This window comes from Pleurodeles waltl, chromosome 6 (genome assembly GCF_031143425.1).
Source record: "Pleurodeles waltl isolate 20211129_DDA chromosome 6, aPleWal1.hap1.20221129, whole genome shotgun sequence".
Lineage (NCBI taxonomy): Eukaryota > Metazoa > Chordata > Amphibia > Caudata > Salamandridae > Pleurodeles > Pleurodeles waltl.
Window position 1 is genome coordinate 1,083,425,324 of NC_090445.1, and position 24,885 is coordinate 1,083,450,208.

Consider the following 24,885-nt stretch of genomic DNA (forward strand, 5'->3'; position numbering starts at 1 on the left):
CAAAGCCTGCCCTGGAAGGAGGTGCTTCACACCTCACCCCTGCAGGAACTGCAACCCTTGGAAATGAGCCTTAAAGGCTCAGGCCTCCTGGTACAATACAGTACAGTACTTCAGGGCACTCTAACTAGTGGAGATGCCCTACCCATGGACCAAGCCACCCAACTTTTGGCAGCAGGTCTGCCTGGAAAATTAGGAAAAACAAGGAGGAGTGACCACTCTGACCCATGTAATGCCCCTAAATCTAGTATTAAGGAGCACCCATGAACCTTGCTCTTCAGATTACTGGCTGTGAGAAATGCGATTTCTGGTTGGCTAGGGTGTGCACCTGAGCCAGGCAGAACCCACCCACTCTAGTCAGGGCAAGGGAGTTACACGTCCAAGTTAACCCCTGCTCACCCCCTTGGTAGCTTGGCATGAGCAGTCAAGAGGCAATGTGTAAAGCGATTGCACAATACACACATGATGCACTGTCCCCACTGAATGGGGGCAGTTTGGTGATTTTGGGGAAGAGGGGGTGGCACGCACCCCCTCCGGTTTCTATATCGGGCCCCTCCTGGGACAGGAGGTTCCAACTAGTTCTGGGAGTGCCCCCTCTCTCCTCCAGCACAGGGCTCCAAACATCAGTTGGGGGTAAATGACCCTTTTGTGTGAGGCCAGGCCAAAGCCTTTACAGATGCATGGGTGCCTAGCCTTCCCCTTTTCTCAGCCCAGGAAGACTATTCAAAATGCAGATGCACTTCTGTGACAACTCCACCCTCCGTGTGTACAAGCTGTCTGAAAAGTATGCACAAAGCCCAACTGTCACTCTGCCCAGACGTGGAATGGAGTCAAGCTGAAAAACTCCAGAGTCATAAGCACAGAGAAATGCTCACTTTCTAGAATTGACATTTCTGTCAGAGTAATAAAACATTCACTTACACCAGTAATCAGCGTTTCTCACTACCATTACAACCATACCAAACATGCCTATGCTACCACTCATAAATCAGACAATACCCCCTAGACATAAGTCAGGGCATTTTCCAATGCACTCCTATGAGAAGGCAGCACTCACAGCAGTGAGAAACTAAATAGGCTGTTTGTCACTATCAGGACAGACCACGCTACTAGTCACATGTCCTGCCTTCTACATAATTAGCACCCTGCCCATAGGGCCTACTTTAGGGGTGACTTACATGTAATAAAAGGGGAGTTCTGGGCCTGGCAAGTACATTTAGATGGCAGGTCCCCTTGGCAGCAAACAGCGCATGCAGGCACTGCGCTAGCAAGCCTGAGACAGGTTTGAAAGGCTACTGGTGGCACAAGCAGTGTTGCAGGCCCACTAGTAGCATTTAATTTATAGGCCCTGGGTATAGAGATACCACTGTACAAGAGACATAAAGGTAAATAAAATATGTCAATTAGGTATAAGCCAATCATACCAACTTTAGAAGGGAGAGCACCTGCACTTTAGCAATGATTAGCAGTGATAAAGTACTCAGAGTCTTACAGCCAACAGCGAGAGGTCAGAAAAAAATAGGAGGAAGGAGGCAAAACATCTGGGGATGAACCTGCAAAAAGGGCCAGGTCCAACACTGGCAAACTCAAGAAGAAGAAAGACTGAAGAACCAACCAAAGCAGTGAAGACTCCAGACGACAACTGACTTGGCCCCAGCCCCACTGGCCTCTCTGCAGCTTTAAGACTCCTGCTACAAAAAGGCCACGCATCCTCCAGCACCAGGGACTGTCTGCCCTGCAACGGACCAAAAACTCCTGAGGACAGCAGCCCTGTGCGCAAAAAAAATCCAAGGAGGACTCTAGAACCGCCCTGGATCCAGGAGCCCTGCTCACTCTGTACCTGACTCCCATGGTCCATGTCGAGGTGGTCCACCGGTCCAGAGAAGGTCCCCAGGTGATTCCGACCACAAGTCCACCCTGCTCCTGGACAACATGACAAGGCCTGCAGCCTGAATCCGGGAACCCCCTGACCGCAATGAGAGATGACAGACAGTCCTGATGCCCAAAGGTACCCCTGCAACCATGGGGAATACAACTGACGGTTCAGCAACGTTCAGCGGGCACCTCTCCTACATGTCCAGCCTTTGGCTTTCCAAGTCCACCCCCCCCGGACCAAGCCTGCATCATCTTTGTGACCCCCCCACGGGCTTCCCCCCTGAAAAGCACTGGGTACCTAATGCTGTGATGGCACTCTGCACCCGGCTGCCCCTGTGCTGCTGAGGGTGTGTGTTTGGTGCTGACATGTGCCCCCCCCACCCCCAGTGCTCACCTAGACCGCTCCCCTCCCCCTCTCCCCCCCCCCCCCCCCCCAAGTCTGAACCCTGAAGTCTGGGTGCTTACCTGCAACCTGTTTCTATCTGAGTGCCCAGAGTCCTCATAGGATTCCACTGAAAACGCGACACCAACTATGACCTCTGAACCCGGCCGGACCTGTGTTGCTGGTGGTGCACTTTTTAAGTCAACTTGAACTTTTACCTTTGGGCATTCTAACCACCGAAGACTGGTATTGTAAGTCCAGTACTTACCTGTTAACTGTGCTAACACTTTTCCTCCCCTAAGACTACATTGGTTCCTATGAGAAATTGCAATGTCAACTTTTGAAATTGAAAAGTGTTACTTACTTGTAAACTTTTTAATCGGCAAAGCCTAAACAAAGTGCATTTGATATATAAGCATGATAAAAACTTACAACTGTACTTACCTGCAACAAAAATCCTTTTGGCTCTAGAAATAAAGCAACAAAAGATATTTTTGCTATATAAAACATTGGCCTGGAGTTAGTCATTGAGTGTGTGCCTCATTTCTTGACTGTGTTTACAACAAATGCTTTGCACTACCCTCTAATAAGCCTAACTGCTCGACCACACTACCACAAAAAGAAACCATTAGTATTATCTACTTGAGTCTCCGTTAAGCCTCTGGGTTTCCACTGCACTCTGTGACCACTATACCTGATTTTGGTATAGTATATACAGAGCCAGCTTCCTACACGGGGGTCCCATAGGGACCCCACCAAGGCAAAAGAGCATTTTTCATCTGAAATCACGGTGGACCCACGGATCGGAGAAAAATGACGAATAAAACCAAGTGCAGGTTCCTGTGCTTGTGTTTTTTTTGTTTTTTTTTGTCCCAGGTAGGGCCGGTCCCGGAGGCATAAGTTAATTTAAGAAGTGTGGGGTGGTTGCATGCACCCCCCCCCCCCTCCTCGAGGGCAGTTTGAACCTTGGGGACCACCACCCCCCCAAGGTTTATTAATTAATTAATTAATTATAGGTGGGGCTGCGTGGCACCCTCCTTAGGCCTTTAGAGGGCCTGCGGACTACCACCTCCCCGGGGCTTGTCACCTGAAAAGGAGGAGGAGGGGGCGGGGGGGTGGAGTGACAGAAATTTGCTTTCACTTGGCAGAGCTTTGATAGCTCCTGCCAAGCGAGAGCTAACGGTAAGTCCACTCCAAGCTGGTGGGAAAACTGCTGTCAAGCGGGTAGGAAAACAGATGAAAGGATTGTTCCCGCACAAAGGAAGCACAATTTTTAGCTGTTCCCTGTGTGTGTGAGCAATGTCCCCTCCCATTGGAGGAGGTAACCCGGCAGGGACAGTGTGGGCCTTGAGGCTCCTTCCGCGGTCACAAGAAAACATATGGCACATGCGAAATGCAAGACTAGTCTCTTTTCTCTGCAGTACCACCTTGAAAAGATGCCTGAAATCCTTGATGGATGTGTTTGCATCATTGCTCTTTCCAGCACAGTATGTTATGTAGTGACTTGAGTGGTTCTTTCTTGTCATCTCCTGTTGAAAACAGAGCTTGTTGTTCTCCCTTTTAACTACTACGAGTAAGAAAATGCACAAAATGACCAAGAAGCGCCATCCGTTGGGCCAAAGGCCCTGCTTGGCGTGGGGTTGGGAGCTTAGACGGGTTGGCCGCAGGCCAGGCCCGGAGGCCAACCCTGCCAAAGGCTGGGTGCAGCATGGGGCTGAATGCATGCGAGGTGTTGGCTACCCCAGCTGCATTAAAAAACCCATAGAAATGTACTGGAAAGAAACAATGGTTACAGGGGTGTTATAGTTAGGAATTAAAATTTAAAATAAAAAACTTAGAAATCCACTAAAAAAAAATTTTTTTTTAAAGTTACAGGGACGTTATAGTTAGGTTCTGAATTTACATGCACAAATCATAAAAATTCAGCTATTATAGAGTTAACTTGTGCCCATGCCATGCACAGCTAATTATCCCACATAAATCTGCATAGGCCCGTCACACTCCGACTTTTTGGGGCATTCAGACATATGATAATTTCGGCACAAACATAATTTACAGCCCTGTAAGAAAGATTTGCACTAGTCATGAGTGTGACATCTAAGAAAAAAGGTTCTGACTGGCTAGATTGAAAATGTCACTTACCCAGTGTACATCTGTTCGTGGCATTAGTCGCTGCAGATTCACATGTTGTGCATAGTCCGCCGTCTGGTGTTGGGTCGGAGTGTTACAAGTTGTTTTTCTTCGAAGAAGTCTTTTCGAGTCACGAGACCGAGGGACTCCTCCTCCTTTGTTCCATTGCGCATGGGCGTCGACTCCATGTTAGATTGTTTTCCCCGCAGAGGGTGAGGTAGGAGTTGTGTATGTTAGTAATAGTGCCCATGCAATGGAATGAATAAGTATGTACCAAATAAGGTTTAAGTAATATATTTACAAATATACAAATGTTAAAGATAACTTCCAAACGGCTACAGGCTCCCGGGGAGGCGGGTGGGCACATGTGAATCTGCAGCGACTAATGCCACGAACAGATGTACACTGGGTAAGTGACATTTTCAGTTCGGTGGCATGTGTAGCTGCAGATACACATGTTGTGCATAGACTAGTAAGCAGTTATCTCCCCAAAAGCGGTGGCTCAGCCTGTAGGAGTGGAAGTAGTATGAAATAAAGTTCTTAGTACGGCTTGACCTACTGTGGCTTGTTGTGCGGATAGCACGTCTACACAGTAGTGCTTAGTAAATGTGTGAGGCGTAGACCATGTGGCTGCCTTACATATCTCGTTCATTGGAATGTTTCCTAGGAAGGCCATGGTAGCGCCTTTCTTTCTGGTTGAATGTGCCCTTGGTGTAATGGGCAGTTCTCTCTTTGCTTTAAGGTAGCAGGTTTGGATGCACTTAACTATCCATCTGGCTATACCCTGTTTTGATATTGGGTTTCCTGTATGAGGTTTTTGAAATGCAATAAACAGTTGTTTTGTTTTTCTAATTTCTTTTGTTCTGTCAATGTAGTACATTAGTGCTCTTCTGATGTCTAATGTATGTAGTGCCCTTTCAGCTACTGAGTCTGGCTGTGGGAAGAACACTGGTAGTTCTACCGTTTGATTTAAGTGGAACGGTGAAATAACTTTTGGTAAAAAGTTTGGATTGGTTCTTAGGACCACCTTATTTTTGTGTATTTGAATAAAAGGTTCTTGTATAGTAAACGCCTGAATTTCACTTACTCTTCTTAGAGATGTGATGGCAATGAGAAATGCAACCTTCCACGTTAAGAATTGCATTTCGCAAGAGTGCATGGGTTCAAAAGGTGGGCCCATGAGTCTTGTTAAGACGATGTTGAGGTTCCATGAAGGAACAGGTGGTGTTCTTGGTGGTATAATTCTTTTCAGGCCTTCCATAAACGCTTTAATGACAGGTATCCTAAATAGTGAAGTTGAATGGGTAATTTGCAGGTATGCAGATATTGCTGCGAGGTGTATCTTTATGGAAGAGAAGGCTAGATTTGATTTTTGTAAATGTAGCAAGTATCCCACTATATCTTTTGGAGATGCATGTAATGGGTGAACTTGATTATTATGGCAGAAGCAAACAAATCTTTTCCATTTGCTTGCATAGCAGTGTCTAGTGGATGGTCTTCTAGCTTGTTTTATGACTTCCATACATTCTTGGGTGAGGTTTAAATGTCCGAATTCTAGGATCTCAGGAGCCAGATTGCTAGATTCAGCGATGCTGGGTTTGGATGCCTGATCTGTTGTTTGTGTTGTGTTAACAGATCTGGTCTGTTGGGCAACCTGACATGGGGTACTACTGACAGGTCTAGTAGTGTTGTGTACCAAGGTTGTCTTGCCCATGTTGGTGCTATTAGTATGAGTTTGAGTTTGTTTTGACTCAATTTGTTTACTAGATATGGAAGGAGAGGGGGAAAAGCGTACGCAAATATCCCTGACCAGTTCATCCATAGAGCATTGCCTTGAGACTGCCTGTGTGGGTACCTGGATGCGAAGTTTCAGCATTTTGCGTTCTCCTTTGTTGCAAATAGGTCTATTTGAGGTGTCCCCCAAATTTTGAAGTAAATGTTTAGAATTTGGGGGTGAATCTCCCATTCGTGGACCTGTTGGTGATCTCGAGAGAGATTGTCTGCTAGTTGATTTTGGTTCCCCGGAATAAATTGTGCTATTAGGCGAATGTGGTTGTGAATTGCCCATTGCCATATCTTTTGTGCCAGGAGGCACAGCTGTGTCGAGTGTGTTCCCCCCTGTTTGTTTAGATAATACATTGTTGTCATGTTGTCTGTTTTGACAAGAAAGTATTTGTGGGTTATGATGGGTTGAAATGCTTTCAACGCTAGGAATACTGCTAACAATTCGAGGTGATTTATATGCAGCTTTGTTTGATGTACGTCCCATTGTCCTTGGATGCTGTGTTGATTGAGGTGTGCTCCCCACCCTGTCATGGAAGCATCTGTTGTTATCACGTATTGTGGCACTGGGTCTTGGAAAGGCCGCCCTTTGTTTAAATTTATACTGTTCCACCATAGAAGCGAGATGTATGTTTGGCGGTCTATCAACACCAGATCTAGAAGGTGACCCTGTGCATGTGACCACTGTGATGCTAGGCACTGTTGTAAGGGCCTCATGTGCAGTCTTGCGTTTGGGACAATGGCTATGCATGAGGACATCATGCCTAGGAGTTTTAATACCGTCTTTGCCTGTATCTTTTGTGTTGGATACATTGCTTGTATAACCTTGTGAAAATTTTGAACCCGTTGTGGACTTGGAGTGGCTATTCCCTTTGTTGTGTTGATTGTCGCTCCTAAGTATTGCTGTGTTTTGCACGGCAGAATGTGAGATTTTGTATAGTTGATGGAGAAACCGAGTTTGTAGAGGGTTTGTATGACATAATCTGTGTGGTGTAAACACTTTGTGAGGGAGTTGGTCTTGATTAGCCAATCGTCTAGGTACGGGAATACGTGTATATGCTGCCTTCTGATGTGTGCAGCTACTACTGCTAGGCATTTTGTAAATACTCTTGGTGCGGTTGTGATACCGAACGGCAACACTTTGAATTGGTAATGTATTCCCTTGAATACGAACCTTAGGTATTTCCTGTGCGAGGGATGTATCGGTATGTGGAAATACGCGTCCTTTAGATCTAAGGTTGTCATGTAGTCTTGTTGCTTTAGCAGTGGTAACACGTCTTGTAGCGTGACCATGTGAAAGTGGTCTGATTTGATGTAGGTGTTTAGTGTTCTGAGATCTAGGATTGGTCTCAGTGTTTTGTCCTTTTTTGGTATTAGAAAGTACAGTGAGTAAACTCCCGTGTTTTTTTGTGTACATGGTACCAATTCTATTGCGTCCTTTTGCAGTAATGCTTGAACTTCTAGTTCTAGAAGGTCTAGATGTTGTTTTGACATATTCTGTGTTTTTGGTGGGACATCTGGAGGGAGTTGGAGAAATTCTATGCAATAACCATGTCGGATAATTGCTAAGACCCAAGTGTCTGTTGTTATCTCCTCCCAAGGTTTGTAAAACTGACTTAGTCTTCCCCCCACTGGTGTTGTGTGAAGGGGTTGAGTGACTTGTGAGTCACTGTTTGGTTGGAGGGGTTTTTGGACTTTGAAATTTTCCCCGGTTTCTAGGGAATTGTCCTCCTCTATACTGGCCCCGAAAGCCTCCCCTTTGGTACTGTCCCTGGTAGGTAGACGGTGTAGATTGTGAGGTGCTGGCTTGTGTGGCTTGACCCCGAAACCCCCCTCTGAAGGTCGTTTTGCGGAAGGTGCCGAAAGTGCCTCTGCCCTGCGGGGAATAGAGTGCGCCCATGGCCTTGGCTGTGTCAGTGTCCTTTTTCAATTTCTCAATTGCCGTGTCGACTTCGGGTCCAAACAATTGTTGTTCATTGAACGGCATATTGAGCACCGCTTGCTGTATTTCCGGTTTAAAGCCAGATGTGCGCAACCATGCGTGCCTTCTTATGGTTACTGCGGTATTTATTGTTCTTGCAGCTGTGTCCGCTGCATCCATAGAGGAGCGTATTTGGTTATTGGAGATGTTTTGTCCCTCCTCAACCACTTGTTTTGCCCGTTTCTGAAATTCCTTGGGTAGATGCTCGATGAGATGCTGCATCTCGTCCCAATGGGCTCTATCATATCGCGCTAGGAGCGCCTGAGAGTTGGCGATGCTCCATTGGTTTGCAGCTTGTACTGCGACCCTTTTCCCAGCCGCGTCGAACTTGCGGCTCTCCTTATCCGGAGGTGGTGCCTCGCCTGATGTGTGCGAGTTGGCTCTCTTGCGAGCTGCCCCTACCACGACTGAATCTGGTGGCAGCTGTGAGGTGATAAAAGTAGGGTCCGTGGGCGGTGCTTTATATTTTTTCTCCACCCTTGCAGTTATCGCTCTACTCTTGACAGGTTCTTTGAAGATCTGCTTTGCGTGCCTTAGCATTCCTGGAAGCATAGGCAGGCTTTGGTAGGTGCTACGGGTGGAAGAGAGGGTGTTGAAAAGGAAGTCATCCTCGACAGGTTCTGCGTGTAACGACACGTTATGGAACTCTGCTGCCCTAGCTACCACCTGTGCATACGCTGTGCTGTCCTCAGGTGGTGAGGGCTTGGTAGGGTACGACTCAGGACTATTGTCTGATACTGGGGCGTCGTATAGGTCCCAAGCGTCTTGGTCATCTTGGCTCATGGTGGTATGAGCCGGTGAATGTGACGGAGTCTGTGCCGGTGATACATGAGTTACAGGTGGAGGAGAGGGAGGCGGGGTTACCTTTTTAACCACTTTTGTTTGTGGTGTTTGCTCCTGTGTTTGGAACTTGAGTCTCCTTTTTCTCCTGATTGGGGGAAGGGTGCTGATTTTCCCTGTCCCACTTTGTATGAAGATCCTCTTTTGTGTGTGGTCCACGTCAGTGGTCTGCAACTCTTCCTCAAATCTGTGCTTGCGCATTTGAGAGGACAGTGATTGTTCCTCTGAATACGAGCTGGCAGTCGGTTCGGTTGCCGGTCGTTTTGGCACCGAAACTGTGTCTTTGCTTGTTTTCGGCTCCGAGGAGAATTTCCTCTTTTTCGGAGTCAAGCCTTCTCGGCGTCGATCCTCCTCGGTGCCGCTGTCTCTGCGTCGAGCAGCTTCGGTTCCGCTGTCTCGGCGTCGATCTTTTTCGGCAGCAGTGTCTCGGTCCCGAGATTGCTGCATGCCTGTGTCTCGACCCGAGTCGGACGATCTCAGCACCGGTTCGGCCTTTTTCGGTGCCGATGGTCGGTCACCTACTTTATGGGTTGAGCCATGGCCTGTTGGCAGTGGCATCCCCTGGGCCTTGTTTGTTTTCTTGTGTGGAGCTTGCTTCGACGTCTTACTCACGGTTTCTTCGACGTCGAATCCGTCCAAGTCCGATTCATGAATGGAGAAGGCTTCCTCTTCTTCTCCTTGTTCCTCGAACCCTTGTTGTCCTGTCGGCGTGGCCGCCATCTGTAATCTTCTGGCTCGCCGGTCACGGAGCGTCTTTCGGGACCGAAACGCACGACAGGCCTCACACGTCTCTTCCTTGTGCTCAGCGACAGGCACAAGTTACAGACCAAATGTTGGTCTGTATATGGAAATTTATTGTGGCATTTAGGACAGAATCGGAACGGGGTCGTTCCATCAGTGTCGATCTTACACGCGGTCGGGCCGACCAGGCCCCGACGGGGGATCGAAATTACCCCGAAGGGCTACCGGAGCTCTTCACGATTCGGTGTCGATTCTATTCTAACCCGATACCGAACGAAACAATACCGACGTAGTTTTCCGAAGTTATGACTATCTTTCCGTCCTGAAACCCGGAGCGAAAAGGAACACGTCCGAACCCGATGGCGGAAAAAAAACAATCTAACATGGAGTCGACGCCCATGCGCAATGGAACAAAGGAGGAGGAGTCCCTCGGTCTCGTGACTCGAAAAGACTTCTTCGAAGAAAAACAACTTGTAACACTCCGACCCAACACCAGACGGCGGACTATGCACAACATGTGTATCTGCAGCTACACATGCCACCGAACACATATTTATTTGCAGCTCCCACAGCTGTTTTAAAATAAACCCACAAGGGGTGTAAGGTAAAGGGTAAAAACTCACAAGATATTGACACGTGCCTATGTCTGTTTTTTTTAAGTTTTTTTTTTTTATCTTCCTGCACTAATCCAGTATTATTCCAGTACAAAAGAAAGGACCAGTAGGTGTACATAACCCTTTCTCCAAAAACGGAAATTTTACAGTCAATATATAATCTATACCTGCCCTTAGCGTATAGATATTTGATTTCTGCTAAGCTCACTGGCAACAAACAAAGGAGCTATTTAGCCGAGATGAAGATCTTGTGAAAATAGTCCCCTAGGTGATCGAAACATGTTAGCTTTACATGAGAATGCTTCGGTTTCTTACACTAGATGGATAATTTCTTCACGCTTCACTTAAGGATATCTAAAAGCACCTAAACTGGCGGCAAACATTAAACGAAGTTACGTTTTCATTTTTCATACCATACTTGAGTCAGGGATAAGACTGAAAAGTGAAACTGAGAGACTTTTACTGTTCTGGTCTAAACCTTTTCCCTAAAACATGACAAATAATTTATATGCACATTGTACTGTTACTAAATGCACTGAACGTGTTTTTAAAAAGAGACTTGAACACTGTTCTTGTGAAACATGTACACAATAGCATTTTCTGTGCTGTATACAGTGATGTATTTTGTTTGATTATTCACTGTGGTATCCAAAAATTGGTCTTGCATGTCTGAGGTAGAAAAATATTTTTGGAAGTAAAGAAATTAAACAAAAAGTGCTCAAAAAGGTCTGCATGTGACAACACAAAATAAGTATTTTAATCCATGGTAAATGAGGGTCACTGTTATTCTGACTACTTTCAAACAAAGAGCGCATATACACAAGCTGTGTGGCAAACCCAATTTAATGTTAATATCTTAGTGAAGGGAAATGGAAAAGGAAACAAGGGAGAGAAGATCTTTTAAACTAAATGAACATTGGTAGTTATACCAATTGAAAAACTGTTTCAATCAATCCTTCCTTAAAATCTTTTAGACTATGCAAACTAAAATGCTTGCTTATCTTTATTTCCTACATACTTTCTTAATATCCTCCTGAAGGGACAGAAATAACCAAAAACAAGTGGAGTATATTGTTTTAAATTGTCAGTTGCAAACATTAAAGGGAGTTAACCTGCTTTGTTTAAAGGTGTGCCGTACTACCATGGGTGACAGCCAGGATTTGTAGACGCGCAATGATTAGTCATGAGCATTGAGAGAAACAGCACACACGTAAAACTTGAACATTAAATGGACAAAGAAATTGATATATTAGGAGTGCTGGTCCACAACTAACTTTATAGCTGGTATATAAGCAAGCAATTTCCCCCTTAAAATCTTAACAAAAAAGCCTTAGTCTATCTTGCTCCCCTCTCATTATTTTTAAGAGGCTAGGTTCAGTTACCGCCCTGGAGAACCCAGTTGAGTGCTCCCAAGTATGCCAGAGAACGTCAGCAGCAGGACACTGGTAGAGTGTAACTGCAAAGCCATTGCAGCAGCTGCAGCTCAAGTATCTGCATCAAACTTTTTTTCTGCTTTCTAACAGAGTATCCGCAGGTGGAAGACGCATGCCCAGTCATGGGTTCCTAGGTCTCTGTGTCAATGAACTCCAGTTGTACAACATCAATAACACTCCTAACAGTCTGATTGCTCGAACTGCCTTGCACAGGGAACAAGACTTAGCATTTCTGGCAGAAATTCTCCTTTGGGGAACAGGGTATAAGATGAGTTTTTCCATGTCTGTATCTCTGCTCTTTTGTGAGATTAATGGAAGACTACTCAGCCATGCTGTCAGTGGTTTAGAAGGACTGGCTTATGTATTTCCATCCATTATGTATTTATTGATCGATGAAAGCGAACAGTGGAAGGCTACAGCCACAGAGAGATAGCTGCCTGGTGCATTGACAATGTTGTGCACCTGCAGTTATAGCATGGCACTGGAGGAGGAGGATTTGGGGTGGGGGGGAGGTTTCAGGAAGAGGAGCGCGCACACACACACACACACACACACACATTTACCTGCCTGTCTCCAGGGGCATCTCCCAGTTGACTCCACCAACATTAGTCTCCCAAGAACGCAGAATCCGGCCCCCACCCGAGACAGTGATGGCATCTGAATTGGAGTGAAAAGCAGTTGACAAAGCAAATGTTAGCAGAAAATCCAGTAAAGCAAGGAAGGGCAGAAAGATGTCATACATCTAAAATGTATGTATGTATGTATGTATTTATGTGTGTATATATGTATATAAATACACACACAGAACCACCCACCCACTTTTTTCTCTCTCTCTCTCTCTCTCTCTCTCTCTCTCTCTCTGGAAACTACTAAATATCTCCACACTATCCTGTCCCTATATGTTCCACATGCAGGCATCTCCAACTGCTTCCCTGACAGTCCTGTCACTAGCTAAGATAAACACCTAGCCCTAGTACCAACTACACCTCAGGGTTCGCTATAAGCTCCTCAACCCTAACACCTCAATTCCTGCCACAAGCAACAAATATACACATGCCATTATCAAAAATATCATCATCTTTGCCTGCCTGTAGTACTTGGTCTATTCACCCTTAAACCCTGCACCCGCCATACTTTCTCCCACCAAGGAATTCCAACACATTAACACAGTGCTCTTGCACCTGCCACAGTCCTTTGCCCTTCCACTAATAATATACATCTGTGAAAATCACTGCTCACCCACGCAATGTTACACAAATAATTAACATAGTCATGTGCAGTGCTATTAAAACCACAATGCTGATACACACACACAATCCACAGCATATGGGAGTCACATTTTCTCTTTCACAGGTCACATTCATCTACACACTTAGCACTTGCAACATACAGATTCACCACACTTAACTTACATCTAATGACACAACTCACTCTCACTTGCAACAACAGCATCTCCAATCTCACTCTTGTAAACCTCCATGCATTCTGCTCACCCAATTATAACAGAAAAAGGAACACTCACCATGTCCATGGCTTAGCATGGCATCAATGGCTCCCTCTGCTGTTACTTTGTCTACATGACGCCACACTATAAGAAAACAAGGTTAAAACATTAGTACACACTTGGTTGTGTCAATCAGTTTCTTTGAATACCCATGGCAAAAAGATACTACAGTCTCTACCCTTGTCAATCCACTGCAAAACAATTAACCAGTTTCCATGACCTCAAAACCAACCCATGACAAACTGCAAGCCTTTCACATCCAGCTATTGGTGCAATCAGATTACGTTTCTCATGAGTAGTAAGCCAATTTTTTGTGTAGTGCTCAGTACCCAAATAGGTCACACATGTTGTCTCTTGCAAGAGGTTTGCTATAAGGCTGAAGCAGATATTCCCTTTACAGTAGACAGTGGTGTAATTGCATTTCACAACAGTAATTAAGAAAAGTACCATTTGCACTTGATTTGCAGACTATTTGCACTTGATCTCCTTTTAGGAGCCTGCAACTGCAGACATCGATTCAAGACACGACATTTAATGAAGTGGTTGCTTTAAAAATCTTTGAGAACACCAGTCTAAATTTTCTTCTGTGCGCCACCTAGTGTTTGCTCTAGACCATCCTATGTTCCAGAAGGCAAGGTTGAGGTACTTCACATGCTCCAGAGAATGGTTGACCAGGTGTCTCCAAGGAGGGAGAAAAAGGATCAGAGTAGCCTAAAGGAAATTTGTCTTATCCCATCATTCTCCTCTACCATGTTCCCAACTAAATGTGGACATGACACTGCAGTCAAGGAGTGTTCAGAGATGTTGATGCAAACCCGTATTTAAGCAAATAGGTCTTCTGTCGAAAAGTAACCCCTGGTCGTTTGTGCTGACCTTTACTCTAGAATGCATTAAGGATCTGAGGAGTAATGGTTACAAAATGCGTGAGTAGCAGAACATTTCTGAAACAGCTCAAGACCCTGAAAGACCACCACTGCCAACCTTGTTCTGGTTGATAAAGGCATAAAGTTTCCAAGGAACCAATGTGTCACATATTTCATAACATTTGGAAACAAAGAGGATTGTCTAGAAGGCAATAGCATCGCCATCAACCACAAGAACACCCTCAGGATCACGACCAGCACCAAAGACACCCTCAGCATCGCCGAACACCTGCACTTTCAGATCAACACTGACCCAAACACCACCCTCCGAGGGACCCTGGTCCATAGGACCCCCCGGCCTCGACAGCAGTTCAGCAACTCCATCAACGACATCATCAGCACGCACGCTCTCGCGTCCACCGACTACATATTCCTCAGGGACTTAAACTTCCACCCCGAGAACACCAACGACAACAACACCGCCACCCTGCTCAACAACCTCTCCAACCTCGCCCTCAAACAGCTCATCACGACACCGACCCACCCCGCAGGACACACACTCGACCCTATACTCTCTGCCAGCAATCACGTCTCCTTCAGCCACACCACGAACTCCACTGGACAGATCACCGCTGCAACCACTTCTCCATCAAGAAACCCACAACACACCACCACCCACAATGGATCCCCCACCGCAGTTGGAACAAAGTCACTGAAGACTAACTTATCGTAACCCTGTCCCAGAACCCACCCATCGACACCACCGACACTGATGCAGCTACTCGCAACTTCAGGCCATGGGTCGAGACCTGTGCCAATACTCTTGCCCCAGTCAAGAATCCCTTGAACAGACGCACTGACAGAAAGGCCTTTTGGTTTACCGCCGACCTCCACCAATCTAAGCAAAACTGTCAAAGGCTCAAAAGAAAGCGGTGCCGAGATCAGAGTATGGACAACCACACAGCCTTCAAAAACGCCATCCGCAAACACCACCAACTCATCCAAGCCGCAAAGGGAACCACCTTCAAAGACCAAATCAACAACGCACACAGCCACAAAGAGCTCTTCAACGTCGTGAAGTAACTCTCCAACCCCAGCTCCCACGGCAACAACATCCCGCCATCCCAAGACCTCTGCGTCTCCCCCAGCCTCCTTCTTCCACAGCAAGATTGCAGACATTCACAACAGCATCAGCACCCAGACCTCTCTGGCAACCACCTACACCACAGATTCACCTCCGACCAACCAACTGCTCTCCTGAACCCCCGTCAACGACACCATCGAAATCATGAACACCATCCACTTCGGCTTTCCATCTGAACCCTGCCCTCACCACAGCCTCAACAAAGCAAGCTCCATCATCGCACCCCAACTACGGAAGATCATCAACGGCTGCTTAGAGTCTGCCACCTTCCCGGAGAGCTGAAAACACGCAGAGATCAACGCCCTCCTCAAAAAACCCAAGGCGGACACAAGAACTTCTGGCCTATCTCCCGGCTCCCCTTCCCGGCAAAAGTAATTAAGAAGGCTGTCAACAGACAACTAACCCGCTTCCTCGAGGAGAACTGCACCCTGGACACTTACCAATCCGGATTCCGCAGTAACCACAGTACTGAAACCGCCCTCATCGCCACCAGAACCACACTGGACAATGGCGAAACTGCAGCCCTCATCCTCCTGGACCTCTTGGCCATGATAGACACCGTCTGCCACCACACCCTACGCTCATGCCTCAGCAATGCAGGAATCCGCAACTTTTGGTTCTGCTGGTGAGAAAGGAGGTGACGCAGTCCAGGGCTGAGAGTCCGCCTCCCCCCATTCCGCTCGGAGGCCACCGAAATTATCTGCGGCGTCCCCCAGGGTTTGTCCCTCAGCCCGACCCTCTTCAACGTTTACATGGCCCGCTCGCTAACATTGCCCGATCCCTCAACATCATCTCATACGCCGACGACACCCTGCTGATCTTCTCCCTCACCAAGGACTCCGCCAAGACCAACCTCCACGAAGGAATGAAGGCCATCGCCGAATGGATGAAGAGCAGCTGCCTCAAACTCAATTCCAACAAGACGGAAGTCCTCATCTTCGGCTCCACCCCCTCCACATGGGATGATTCCTGGTGGCCTGCCACTCTTGGAGCCACTCATACTCCCACCGACTACGCACCCAACAAAGGATTCGTCTTGGGCTCCTCATTATCCATGACCCAGCAAGTCAACGCCATCTCCTCCTCCTGCTTCAACACCCTCTGCATGTTCCAAAAGATCTACAAATGGATACCCACCGAAACCAGAAGAACTGTCACCCAAGCCCTTGTAAGCAGCAAACTGGACTACGGCAATGCGGCCAAACTCCAGAAGAGGCTGCAAGGCATCCAGACCGCCTTTGCACGCCTCATCCTGGACATCCCCGGCCACTGTCACATTACAGACCACCTAAGAAACCTGCACTGGCTCCTAGTCAACAAGAGAATTGCCTTCAAACTCCTCACCCACGCTCACAAAGCACTGCACAACACCAGACCAGAATACCTCAGATGGCTCTCCTTCTACACCTCGACCCGGCACCTCTGCTCCGATGACCTCGCCCTAGCAACAGTCCCAGGCGTCCGCAAAACTACAAATGGTGGCAGATCATTCTCGCACCTCGCCACCAAAATGTGGAACACTCTTCCCACCCACCTGCACCAGACCAAGGACCTCCTTACCTTCAGGAAACTTCAAGACCTGGCTGTTCCAGCAGTAGCAACACCTCCCACCCTTTTCCCCCCTCCTCAGCGCCTTGAGACCCTCACAGGTGAGTAGTGCGCTTTATAAATTCCTGATTAACTGATTGAATGGTGGCTGTGGCTACGTATCCAGGGTATGTTCACAGCAGGTAATAAATACATTATCTCAAAGCGCTTGCTTGTTCCTAATACCATTTAAATGCTCTGGGAACAGTAAAGTGGTATGGTAAGGATAAGAAAATGGGCACTGTTGTAAGACAAGACTCTCTGGAGTACGCAATATGAGGCATGTTGAGGTACTGAAGTATTTAACCACTGCTCCATCTTGACCACTGACTCCACTTTGTGTTTAACTTAGCTTCAAACAGCGTCACATTGGTGGTACAGGTATTTTTCCTCGCACAACTTATGCAACATGTTTTCCGCTGATGTTTTCATTCTTCGTGCTCTATTCTTACCCAGGGCAAGAACACAAAGGAGGAGTGTGGGAGAGAAGGATGAGGTTTATAGTACGGCAAGGAACAGTTTGGTCTTGAGTGCGCACCTTGGGATGTGGCCAATCTCTAACTCTAATACTCTTTCAACACGGACTGGTACATCAAGCGTTTGAACAACGTACAGTATGGGAGAAGGGAGTTTCTAGAATTCTCCTCTCCAGCTTGTTTAAGGTATTTAAGAGAAACTTGACGACTGGGGTTGGATCAAACTCATTCTGGAGAGGGGACACCTTTGCCCGGGTCATTCCATTGGCAAAGAGATGATGACCCTATCACGCCCCATGGTGATGTATTTTTAATTCTTATTTTTAGCTTTGCATTGTACATATATTATATATATATATATATATATATATATATATATATATATATATATATATATATATGGAAAATGTCACTTACCCAGTGTACATCTGTTCATGGCATGTTCCGCTGCAGATTCACATGCTATGCATAGGTCCTGCCATCTAGTGTTGGGCTCGGAGAGTTACAAGTTGTTTTTCTTCGAATTAGTGTTTTCGAGTCACAGGATCGAGTGACTCCTCCTCTTCGGCTCCATTGCGCATAGGCATCGAATCCATCTTAGATTGTTTTACGGCAGAGGGTAAGGTAGAAGTGATAGAGTATAAAGAAAAGAGATGTCCATGCTAATGGAATAGAATGAAAATGTCACTTACCCAGTGTACATCTGTTCGTGGCATCAGTCGCAGTAGATTTGCATGTTTTGCAATAGCTCGCCATCTGGTGTTGGGCCGGAGTGTTACAAGTTGTTTTTCTTCGAAGAAGTCTTTCGAGTCACGGGACCGAGTGACTCCTCCTTTTGTCTCCATTGCGCATGGGCGTCGACTCCATCTTCGATTGTTTTTCCCCGCAGAGGGTGAGGTAGGAGTTGAATTGTAGTAATAGTGCCCATGCAATGGTGTGACTAAGTATGCACCTATTTAAGGTTGAGATGATACATATACAAATAGTTGAAGGTAACTTCCAAACTGCTACAGGCTCCCGGGGAGGCGGGTGGGCACATGCGAATCTACTGCGACTGATGCCACGAACAGATGTACACTGGGTAAGTGACATTTTCAGTTCGATGGCATCTGTCGCTGTAGATACGCATGTTTTGCATAGACTAGTAAGCAGTTATCTCCCCAAAAGCGGTGGATCAGCCTGTAGGAGTGGAAGTAGTCTGAAATAATGTTCTTAATACGGCTTGACCTACTGTGGCTTGTTGTGCGGATAACACGTCTACACAGTAGTGCTTGGTGAATGTGTGAGGCGTAGACCATGTGGCTGCCTTAGATATTTCTTGCATTGGGATGTTTCCTAGAAAGGCCATGGTAGCACCTTTCTTTCTGGTTGAGTGTGCCCTTGGTGTAATGGGCAGCTGTCGTTTAGCTTTAAGGTAGCAGATTTGGATGCATTTAACTATCCATCTGGCTATACCTTGTTTTGATATTGGGTTTCCTGCATGAGGTTTTTGAAATGCAATAAATAGTTGTTTAGTCTTTCTGATGTTCTTTGTTCTGTCAATGTAATACATCAATGCTCTTTTGACATCTAATGTATGTAGTGCCCTTTCAGCTACGGTATCTGGCTGTGGAAAGAACACTGGAAGTTCCACTGTTTGATTTAGATGGAACGGTGAAATAACCTTTGGCAAAAATTTAGGATTGGTCCTTAGGACGACCTTATTCTTGTGTAGTTGTATAAAAGGTTCCTGTATTGTAAACGCCTGAATCTCGCTTACTCTTCTTAGGGAAGTAATGGCGATGAGAAATGCCACCTTCCAGGTTAGGAACTGTATTTCGCAGGAGTGCATGGGTTCAAAAGGTGGACCCATAAGTCTAGTTAGGACAACATTTAGGTTCCATGAAGGAACAGGTGGTGTTCTTGGTGGTATAATTCTCCTAAGGCCCTTCATGAATGCTTTAATGACTGGTATCTTATATAGGGAAGTTGAATAGGTAGTCTGCAGGTATGCAGATATTGCTGCAAGGTGTATTTTAATGGAAGAGAAAGCCAGGTTAGATTTTTGTAAGTGAAGCAAGTAACCCACTACATGTTCTGGAGTTGTGTGTAATGGTTGTATTTGATTAATATGGCAGTAGCAAACAAACCTCTTCCATTTACTTGCATAGCAGTGCCTGGTGGATGGCCTTCTGGCTTGTTTTATGACTTCCATACATTCTTGGGTAAGTTGTAAGTGCCCGAATTCTAGGATTTCAGGAGCCAGATTGCTAGATTCAGCGATGCTGGATCTGGGTGTCTGATCTTTTGGTTGTGTTGTGTCAACAGATCTGGCCTGTTGGGCAATTTGATGCAGGGTACTACTGATAGGTCTAGCAGCGTTGTGTACCAGGGTTGCCTTGCCCAAGTTGGTGCTATTAATATGAGTTTGTTTTGACTGAGTTTGTTTACCAGGTAAGGAAGGAGAGGGAGAGGAGGAAAAGCGTAAGCAAATATCCCTGACCAGTTCATCCATAGGGCATTGCCTTGGGACTGTTTGTGTGGGTATCTGGATGCAAAGTTTTGGCATTTTGCGTTCTCCTTTGTCGCAAACAAGTCTATCTAAGGTGTTCCCCAGAGTTTGAAATAAGTGTTCAGAATTTGGGGGTGAATTTCCCATTCGTGGACCTGTTGGTGATCTCGAGAGAGATTGTCTGCGAGTTGATTTTGGATCCCTGGTATAAATTGTGCTATTAGGCGAATTTGGTTGTGAATTGCCCAACGCCAAATCTTTTGTGCTAGCAGGCTTAACTGCGTGGAGTGCGTCCCCCCTTGCTTGTTTAGATAATACATTGTTGTCATGTTGTCTGTTTTGACGAGAATGTATTTGTGAACTATTATTGGTTGGAAAGCTTTTAGTGCTTGAAAAACTGCTAGAAGTTCTAGGTGATTTATATGCAGTTTTGTTTGATGTACGTTCCATTGTCCTTGTATGCTGTGTTGATCGAGGTGTGCTCCCCACCCTGTCATGGAAGCATCTGTTGTTATTACATATTGTGGCACTGGGTCTTGGAAAGGCCGCCCTTTGTTTAAATTTATGTTGTTCCACCACAGAAGCGAGAGGTAAGTTTGGCGGTCTATTAACACCAGATCTAGAAGGTGACCCTGTGCTTGTGACCATTGTGATGCTAGGCACTGTTGTAAGGGCCTCATGTGCAGTCTTGCGTTTGGGACAATGGCTATGCATGAAGACATCATGCCTAGGAGTTGTAGTACCATCTTTGCTTGTATCCTTTGTGTTGGATACATGCGTTGTATGATGGTGTTGAAATTTTGAATTCTTTGTGGACTTGGAGTGGCTACTCCTTTTGATGTGTCTATTATGGCTCCTAGGTATTGTTGTACCTTGCGCGGCAGAATTTTGGATTTTGTGAAGTTGACTGTGAACCCTAGTTTGAAGAGGGTTTGTATGATATGATTTGTGTGATTTGAGCACTCTATTAACGAATGGGCCTTGATTAGCCAGTCGTCTAGATATGGGAACACATGTATTTGCTGCCTTCTTATGTGTGCAGCGACTACCGCTAGACATTTGGTAAAGACTCTTGGTGCGGTTGTTAATCCGAAAGGCAGTACCTTGAATTGGTAATGTATTCCCTTGAATACAAACCTTAGGTATTTCCTGTGCGATGGGTGTATTGGTATATGGAAATAAGCATCCTTGAGGTCTAAAGTTGCCATGTAGTCGTGTAGTTTTAGCAATGGCAATACTTCTTGTAGTGTGACCATGTGAAAGTGGTCTGATTTGATGAAAGTGTTCACTACTCTGAGGTCTAGGATTGGTCTCAGCGTTTTGCCCTTCTTTGGTATCAGAAAGTACAGTGAGTAAACTCCTGTGTTTATTTGTGTGTTTGGCACTAATTCGATTGCATTCTTTTGCAATAGTGCCTGCACTTCTATCTCCAGGAGATTGGAATGATGTTTTGTCAAATTTTGTGCTTTTGGTGGTATGTTTGGAGGGAATTGTAGAAATTCTATGCAATAACCATGTTGGATAATTGCTAGAACCCAAGTGTCTGTAGTGATTTCCTCCCATGCTTTGTAATAATGACTTATTCTTCCCCCCACTGGTGTTGTGTGGAGGGGGTGAGTGACATGTGAGTCACTGTTTAGTAGTAGGGGTTTTGGGGCTCTGAAATCTTCCTCTATTCCTAGGGAATTGCCCTCCTCTATATTGTCCCCGAAAACTTCCTCTATACTGTCCCTGGTAACTGGACGGTGTTGTTTGTGAGGTGCTGGCTTGTGTGCTCTGACCCCGAAACCCCCCTCTAAAGGGTGTTTTACGGAATGTGCTGTAATTCCCTCTGCTCTGCGGGGAGTAGAGTGCGCCCATGGCTTTGGCAGTGTCCGTATCTTTTTTGAGTTTCTCAATCGCTGTGTCCACTTCTGGACCGAACAGTTCTTTTTCGTTAAAAGGCATATTGAGAACTGCTTGTTGAATCTCTGGTTTAAATCCAGACGTTCGGAGCCATGCATGCCTTCTGATAGTTACAGATGTATTAATTGTCCGTGCAGCTGTATCTGCAGCGTCCATGGAGGAGCGGATCTGGTTGTTGGAAATGGTCTGTCCCTCCTCAACCACTTGTTTTGCCCTATTTTGTAAGTCCTTGGGCAGATGTTCAATGAGATGTTGCATCTCGTCCCAATGGGCTCTGTCATAGCGCGCAAGTAGTGCCTGGGAGTTCGCGATGCGCCACTGGTTTGCAGCTTGTGCTGCGACTCTCTTACCAGCTGCATCGAACTTGCAGCTTTCTTTATCTGGGGGTGGTGCATCTCCAGATGTGTGGGAGTTGGCCCTTTTCCTAGCTGCTCCTACAACGACAGAGTCTGGTGGCAGCTGTGTAGTGATGAAAACCGGGTCTGTAGGAGGCGCCTTATACTTTTTTTCCACCCTTGGTGTGATTGCCCTACTTTTGACCGGCTCCTTAAAGATTTCTTTTGCGTGCCGGCCGGAGCATACCAGGGAGCATAGGCAGGCTTTGGTATGAGCTGTGGGTGGAGGAGAGTGTGTTGAATAAAAAATCATCCTCGACCTGTTCTGAGTGGAGGCTTACGTTGTGAAATTGTGCTGCTCTAGCCACCACTTGAGAATACGCGGTGCTGTCCTCTGGTGGAGATGGCTTCGTAGGGTATGCCTCCGGACTGTTATCTGACACTGGGGCGTCGTATAGGTCCCATGCGTCTTGATCTTGGTCACCCTGGCTTATGGTGGTGTGAGCTGGGGAGTGTGATGGAGTTTGTGCTGGTGAGACGTTAATCACGGGCGGAGGAGAGGGTGGTGGGGTAACTCTTTTCACCACTTTTGGTTGTGGTGTCTGTTCAGTTTGGAACTCCAACCTTCTCTTTCTTCTAATAGGGGGAAGGGTGCTTATTTTTCCTGTCCCCTGCTGTATGAAAATTCGCTTTTGCGTATGGTCCACATCAGTTGATTGTAGCTCTTCCTCAAACCTATGCTTTTGCATTTGGGAGGTTAGCGAGTGCTCTTCTGTATAAGAGCCTGAAGCTGGGTCGGTTGCAGTTTGTTTCGGGACCGAAACCCTGTCTGCGTCCTTTTTCGGCTCCGAGGTGACTTTTTTCATTTTCGGGGCCGAAACCTGTCGGCGCCGATCTTCTTCGGGGCCGCTGTCTCGGCGTTGAGCCGTGTCTACACCGGCATCTCGGTGTCGATGCTTGTCTCCAGCACTTTCTCGGTCCCGAGAAGGCTGCGTGCCGGTGTCTCGACCGGAGTCGGACGATCTCGGCACTGTTTGGGCCTTTTTCGGTGCCGACGGTCGGTCACCGAATTTATGGGTGGAGCCATGGCCTGGTGGCAGTGGCGTCCCCTGGGCCTTGTAAATCTTCCTCTGAGTGGTTTTCGACGTCTTACTCACGGTTTGTGTATCGTCGAATCCTTCGGAGTCTGAGTCTTGGATCGAGAAGGTACCTTCCTCTTCTTGTTCCTCGAACTCTCGGTGGGCTGTCGGCGCGGACGCCATCTGAAGTCTTCTGACTCGACGGTCTCGGAGTGTTTTTCGGGCCCGGACGCACGACAGGCCTCGCAGGTGTCTTCACTGTGCTCAGGTGACAGGCACAGGTTACAGACCAAGTGTTGGTCTGTATAGGGGTATTTATTGTGGCATTTGGGGCAGAAACGGAACGGGGTCCGTTCCATCGGCGTTCTTCAGCACGCGGTCGGGCCGACCAGGCCCCGACGGGGATCGAAAAAACTACCCCCGAAGGGCACCGGAGCTCTTCGATCCTTCGACGCGGTGTTGAATCTAACTACGCCGATCCCGAACGCAACAATACCGACGAAAATCTTCCGAAAGTAGCTATCTTTCCGTTCCGAAACTCGGAGCGACAGGAACACGTCCGAACCCGATGGCGGAAAAAAAACAATCGAAGATGGAGTCGACGCCCATGCGCAATGGAGACAAAAGGAGGAGTCACTCGGTCCCGTGACTCGAAAGACTTCTTCGAAGAAAAACAACTTGTAACACTCCGGCCCAACACCAGATGGCGAGCTATTGCAAAACATGCGTATCTACAGCGACAGATGCCATCGAACATATATATACATATGTACAAATGCTTGTTTTAACTTAAACGGCTGCAGGCTCCCGGGCAGGCAGGTGGGCGCAGGTGAATCTGCAGCGGAACATGCCACGAACAGATGTACACTGGGTAAGTGACATTTTCCGTTCAATGGCATGTGTAGCTGCAGATACACAGGCTATGCATAGACTACAAAGCAGTTTTCCTCCCATAAGCGGTGGTCAGCCTGTAGGAGTTGAAGTTGTTTGAAATAGTGTTCTTAGTACAGGCTGCCCTACTGTTGCTTGTTCTGTTGCTAACACATCTATACAGTAAGGCTTGGTAAATGTATGGGGTGTTAACCAAGTGGCTACTTTACAGATTTCTGTCATTGGTATATTTCCTAAAAAGGCCATTGTAGCTCCTTTTTTTCTGGTGGAATGTGCTTTTGGTGTTACTAATAGCTGCCTTTTGGCCTTTAAGTAACAAGTTTGGATGAATTTTACTATCCATCTAGCTAATCCTTGTTTTGAGATTGGATTTCCAGTATGTGGTTTTTTGAACGCCGCAAATAACGGTTTAGTTTTCCTAAATGATTTTGTTCTGTGAATGTAATACATTATAGCTCTTTTAATGTCTAATGTATGCAGCGCTCTTTCTGCTACTGAGTCTGGCTGTAGGAAGAAGACTGGAAGTTCCACTGTTTGATTGATATGAAACGGTGAAATCACCTTAGGTAGGAATTTTGGGTTTGTCCAAAGTACTACTTTATGTTTGTGTACTTGTATGAAGGGTTGCTCAATAGTGAAAGCTTGTATTTCACTAACTCTTCTTAATGAAGTGATTGCAACAAGGCATACTACTTTCCACGTTAGGTATTGCTTCTGACACGAATGCATGGGATTAAACGGTGGACCCATGAGTCGTGTGAGTACAATATTAAGATTCCATGAAGGCACTGTAGGAGTTCTTGGTGGTATGATACGTTTTAGCCTTTCCATAAAG

General features: G+C 46.4%; 1 protein-coding gene across 2 annotated transcripts in view; it reads right to left on the reverse strand.

Moving 5' to 3' along the window:
* The window catches only part of EMC1 (ER membrane protein complex subunit 1), a 621,514-nt gene that overhangs the window by 541,229 nt on the left and 55,400 nt on the right, over positions 1–24,885 (reverse strand). For both annotated transcript variants that reach the window (XM_069240148.1, XM_069240147.1), the window contains exons 3-4: positions 13,298–13,363; positions 12,339–12,432 (exon numbers count right to left, since the gene is read on the reverse strand). In XM_069240148.1, the coding sequence (XP_069096249.1) occupies positions 12,339–12,432; positions 13,298–13,363 (160 nt within the window). The remainder of the gene's footprint in view (positions 1–12,338; positions 12,433–13,297; positions 13,364–24,885) is intronic.